Source organism: Apteryx mantelli, chromosome 1, assembly GCF_036417845.1.
Source record: "Apteryx mantelli isolate bAptMan1 chromosome 1, bAptMan1.hap1, whole genome shotgun sequence".
Taxonomy (NCBI): Eukaryota; Metazoa; Chordata; class Aves; order Apterygiformes; family Apterygidae; genus Apteryx; species Apteryx mantelli.
In genome coordinates this window covers 206377507-206383506 of record NC_089978.1, presented here as the reverse complement: position 1 = coordinate 206383506, position 6000 = coordinate 206377507, and the positions used below count along the sequence as shown (strand labels likewise).

The window sequence follows — 6000 nt, the reverse complement described above, 5'->3', positions numbered from 1 at the left end:
TACCCTCTAAACACTGACAACTCAACAGCAGCCAACTTAGACAGCTTTGGTAATCACCTCCTCTGTTCAGTGGCTGCTATTCTCTCTTTCGTTCTTTGTCACCTCAGTAGTACTTACCATGTAGCTTGGCTGCTGACCTGCAGGAAAGATTCAGTCCATGAGTTGTTTTCATCCAGAGAATCTCAGAAGAGGTGAATAATTGACTGCAGGGACAACAATCCTGCTTACAGGTCACTTCCCGCGCCTAGGAACCGCCCTTCCCAGGACAGCTGCCCTCCTCCTTGTAGGAAACATGAAATGCAGCAGAAGCTGGGGAAAGCTGAACACATGCAGCATGTGACAGAAAGCAAGTGGGAATGCAGCTGTGTCAACAAAACTCACAAAACTAATCTTGGATCATCCTGATGGAAGCGATTAAACTCAACAAAAATTGCATGCCAAAGCTCCTCCTTGGAAATTCAGCAATGAGAAAGTGGACTATGTTATTAACAAAGCAGAGTTTTAATAAAAAGGAGTAAGGCTTACATTTCAAAACAACTTCTTATAAATAGACATCATCATATTACATATATTCTTATATATTTTTAAAATGTCTTCATTACAAACATAATATCTATTTTCTGAGTTATAAAATCCAATATAAATAGCAAATTATTCTCAATATGCAGAATACAAGAATACATAAAAAACTAGGGTGGATGTCTGAAAGGAATCCTGAGTACTCAACGCAATAAAAGGCAGAAAATTGAACAAAGTACAGTTGAATCTAACAAATACAGTTGAACGCAGTTCAGTAAATGCTGTTGTCCTACTACACAAATTCTTCAAAACTGCAAAAATGGGACAGAGAACTTTTTGGTTGCTGCACCTTATTCAGCTCCATAGGAAACAAACTCAGGAATGGCTTTGGATATTCCACTCCTTGACATTCCAGGAACATTTTACAGATTCTTTTGGTATCAGAAGAAGAAAATGACACCTGTCCTCTGATGGACAGAAATAAGGCACTTAATGCAGGTCAGTGCAGGCTATCAGAAGAAGCCTGGACTAACAACCAGAGAGCAGTAAAAGGCCTCTCTTGAATGAAGATATGTTGCAACAAATTCTGGTGGAGTTATACACAAGAGGTAGCCAGTTCTTAAACACCTCAAGGTGGCATTGCTTACCCCCCAAAATAATGATATAAATTAAAACAAGAATAACTGACAACTTTGTACATGCTCTAAATATCAAAATGAAAGTTCCCATTTTTTTCTTTCATACTGAGATAAGCAAACCAGCAGGCTATATTAAGAACTAGCAGTGTGATTACAGCAGCATGCTTCTTTCTTTGTGGTGCAAGTTATAGCAGCATTGAGATAGGAGTTTTCACCCTGTGTTTTTTCTTTGCTTTCCAGGGTCAGCTGTACAACACAGGTACGTGAATAGTAAAGTTCACAACTATGAGACTACATGGCCCAGAACAAGGCAGACTGCAGGGCTGCAAGAGGACACCAACTTGCAGAGGCCTGTCAGTGTATTTGAATTCTGAATTCTGAGATACTTTATTATTTTAGTACAATTTTTTTTTCTGATCATAATGAAAAATGTCAACTATTCATGGAAGAAATAAAGACTCTATTCTGCCTGTTGTTTTCAAGGAGTAATGTAGTCAGTTTATGCTCCTTTAAACAATGCTATTGTATAAAATATAATGTTTTCTTTCATATACTCAAGGTCATGAGCTCTGAATTACTACTGAAACATGAATCATCAGGGAAATCTCATACACACAAACTGCAATAAGCATACAGAGGTTGAAATTTTGCTTTTCTTTACAGCGTCAACTCAGTAGAGATAATGAAGTAAGTAAGAGTGATTTATTGTCTCCTGGTTTATTTCCAATTTAACTGGGATCAGAAACTGGATGAAAGAAGTTATCCTGAAGTTGAGCCAAAGTTGGTGAGAGCAGAACTTGGTCACAAGTACACAGACTCCGGATGGCACTTAACATCCTGAAATTCTCAGTAATTTTCAGTCCTTTCAAATTTACAAATAATATTCTTCTTTCTTCATGTTATCCCATGATTTGGGGAGTTGCTCTCTTAAGGCTTTCTCCTGGTTTTCTGTTAAAAACTCCAGTAACACAAAGTTGTAAATATTGCACAAAGTTAAGGTGATGGAAGACTAGAAAAGAGAATGACACTTGCAAGGTGACTCTTCAGTCTAAAGAAAAACTCTTCATTTTTTCTGCTAGTTCCTGTCTCATTTCTATATGTTTTTTCAGGTTTTGCACTTCATGAGGCAGATTAATGTCCCAGACTGACACACAGGATTTTAATTCTGAAAAAATTAATGTGAAAACATTGAAAACTGCTACAGTGAGAAGAATCACTGTATGTCAGAAATTATTTGCTTATTTGCTTAATTTTTAATTACTCTTAAGTTTTCTCTATGAAGTAACATGATGCTTAGGACCTGGAGGACAGAGTGTGACTCCTTCTGTGTGAGGTAATACAGTTTGGGCTAGAAGCTGCTTGTCCTTGCAAGAGGTTTGGCTTCCAGCTCCCAAACTTAAGAGTACACCATTTCAAAGCACTTCTAGTGCTTTTGGGCCATAAGGTGCTGACCCCTAAGCTACTAGCTGCTAATACTAGTACTGAGGTGCCTATATAAAAAACTCATCTTTATTTTCCTGAGCAGATATACCCTACATGCTTAGAAGACTCAAATCCCACTCACTGTAAACCAAAAATAAAAACTAATTTCCTATGCTACTGAGTATACCACAGAAAAGATCACTTCTTTAACTTTTACTCATGCAAACAACCCTTTCTTCAAGGAGAAGTCACGTTTTTTTAATGGAATAAGGCAAATTGGGAACGCTTGCATGAGTACGGCTCACAAAAAAGGCCCCAAGGCTTCTGAAACTCTGATTGCTCTCTGTATAATTACTGGCACTCTTAAATACAATAAAAAGGCAATAAGTGTTCTTATGATAAAAATCAGGGGATGTCAAAATGTAAAAACACTGCTGCCAGCTTGATTCTTATTTTATCCCAAACAATCAGCTCATCTTCACCTGCCACCTTTAACTTTAGATTGTCAGAGTCACATTTTTAGGAGTCACAAAAAGTGGGATGGGAGAAAAGTCAAGAAAGGCACCAGTCACAGCATCATCTGTAACTCTTCTTAGAAATCCCCAGGAATGGAGATTCGGATCTCTCCATTCCAGCACTTCACTATCTTTATTGTCAGGAAGCATTTCCTGATGTCTGACCAAAATCTCTCTTGCTGTAATATAAACCTGCACTTCTTTATCCTGCCCACAGGGGATATGTACAGGTGTTTACTCCCTTCCTCTCTATAGCTGTGTTTACATACTTGAAGCCCATTATCATGTCTTTCTTTACACTGAACTACTTAAATTCCTTCAGCATTTCCTCGTAGGTCACGTTTCTCTCCTCTGGACTATTCCTAATAGTCCAGATTAGGTCTCTGGATTGTTCCTAATAGTCTAGATCATTGAGCAGTGTCCTAAATGGACAGGCTGCTGCGGCAGAGGCCGTATCTGCACTCAGCCGAGTGAAAGAATTAGTTCACGTGTCTCACAGACACCACTTTTCAGTCGGTGTGAGAACAGCGTTTGCCTCTTCTGCCAGAGCATGACACTGTTGACTCATGTTTAGCCTGCAATCGATTATAACCCCTTTGCTGCAGCATTATTGTCCAAGCCAATCATTTCCTAATATTGGTACAACTGATAATTTCTAATTAAGTGAAAAGTCATGTATCTGTCCTTACTGAATTGCATCCTATTTCCTTCCAGACAACTTGTTCTATTTGTCAAGGTAATTTTGAATTCTAATACCGTCCCAGGGTGCTTGAGACTTCTCTTAGCTGAGTGCTGTCTGCAGATTTGAAAAGCATACTCACTATTCCCTCATACACATCACTAATGAAAACATTGAGTGTTCCTGGCCCAGCACAGACCCCTCTGGAAATCCATTTGATACATTCTCCAGCTAGACAATGACAATTACTCTCCAAATACAGTTTTCCAGCTAATTATATGCCCTACAAAGAGCAGCTACATCAGGTCCATTTCTGCAACTTACTGTTAGTTTGCATGGAATCCAGAAATGCAACAGACAACAAAAAATAATAATGGTGTTTCAATAAAATTATATCAAATGGTGATCATCAACTCTCCAAACATATCTCTGTGGGTATCCAAGCATAATACTGTCTACTCCATCAACAATACAAATTAATAAAACCCAGCTCACGTACCTTTGTGATATTTGTTGTCTTCAGTGTCACTTTTATAGCAATACCCCAAAACCAGCACCACATTCTTGAAAGACCCTTTTTCAAAGAAATAAAATGTCAAATTTTAATTTTAACGAGAACTTTGTAATTTAAGCTCATTAGAGTAGATTATGTGACGCTACTGACAGGACAGAAAGCAGAGTTCAGTAAACTGGACCCAATGTCCATGATCAGTAACCATGGGGAAAAAAAAAAAGACAGATATGAAAAACATACAGTTCAAATCTCCACTTAATGGAGGGGTTTATCAGAGCTCAGAGACACAACCACGGATCAGCCTGCCAGGTTGGCCAGCCTGTTGAACAAGCCGAAGAACAAAGCACCCTGTTACACACCACACGCAGAGGGGGTTAAGTCACAGAAAGCAGCTGCCACAGGGAAGGGATAGGCTGCAAATGAAGGCCCAGTGCACAACAAAAATGAGGTGACTGAGATAGTGCCAGTGATCAGTTTGGTAAAAAACAAAACAAAACAAAACCCAAATATGTTACAAGCTAATTAAAAGTATTCTGCATTATTCTGCATTAACAATGACATGTAAGCAGGGAAGGAGAGTTAGTAGGGAAATAGAAAAAAGGGATGGATCATAGTAAGGTACCGACTGAATAATGTAAAAAAAAAAAAAGAAAAAAAAAAAGAAAAGAAAAAGTAAGAAGACAAAGGTGGTCTGACTACAGAGGGATAAGTCTGATGTGCCAGTGTTTGAAAATCGACTTCCTGCTTATTCCCAATAAGCCATGTTTATACATTGTGCGAGATGGATGACAGCTGTTATACTGGCTTTCCAAATAACAAACCCCATTCCACCAGTGACATGAATTTTACCAACAACAACATGAATTTCACAAAGTTCTGCTTTGGTCAACACTGTCCTGCTTGAACAAAGTTAAAATACAGTGGAAATACGTTTAGAAAAGCTGTTTTATTAATGCATATGAGGTCAGGCGTGAGCCCTTTGCTTTATGCTGACTTTTCAAATTCTCCCTCCCTGCTCACCTGCCGCAGCAGCTCCGGGTCCCCCTGGCAGCATGATGAGCAGTGACCCCCCCCCCAGCTGTAGTGGCACATAGGACCCAGCGCAGCAGAGGCCATGTCCCTGCACCGCACACCTCTCCCGGTCCACAGGAGCTCTGCTAGGAATTGCCGGCACCCCCACTGCGGTACTGTGCTCCACACCTCCCCATGCCTCCTCAGACGCAAAGTCGTACGTACTCCCCCAGGGAAAAGATAAGGAAGGGGTCAGTTTTGGGAGTATAAATAGACTGGAGTATGGCTTACTGTGAAGGTCACAGTCTTGGAAGTTTTGTGGGCCCCCGCTGCAGTGTGCGTCCCAGGTCACGTTCCTTCTGAATCAGCAAACGTTTCTTGTGGGTTTTCCAGGGAACACAAAGCAGAGAGATTTTTCCTGCCCCATGGAAATTTGCATCTCCTGATGTATCTCCTAGATCTGTCTGTCTATGGGGGCTGAGGGTTGTTGGGAACCATGTGTGCCTTCCATGCTCACATTTATAATCACACTTCTTTTTTCTGCAACCAATCCTATCCCTACTTCTGAAGAAACTGATTGGAAATTAAGAACAATGTTTTCTATTCAGACCAGGGTCCTTTCTTCCTATTTAGAAGTATATATTTTCGTTTGCAGAATGAACTACAGGTTTACATGAGTTCTCTGTGATAGTCCCATGTCTA

General features: G+C 39.9%; 1 protein-coding gene across 1 annotated transcript in view; it reads right to left on the bottom strand.

The window, feature by feature from the left end:
* Window positions 1-500: 500 nt before the first annotated feature.
* LRRK2 (leucine rich repeat kinase 2) overlaps window positions 501-6000 on the bottom strand; it is a 73322-nt gene continuing 67822 nt past the window's right edge. The window contains exons 49-50 of the mRNA XM_067316091.1: window positions 4273-4347; window positions 501-2322 (exon numbers count right to left, since the gene is read on the bottom strand). Coding sequence (XP_067172192.1) covers window positions 2201-2322; window positions 4273-4347 — 197 coding nt within the window. The 3' untranslated portion in view covers window positions 501-2200. The remainder of the gene's footprint in view (window positions 2323-4272; window positions 4348-6000) is intronic.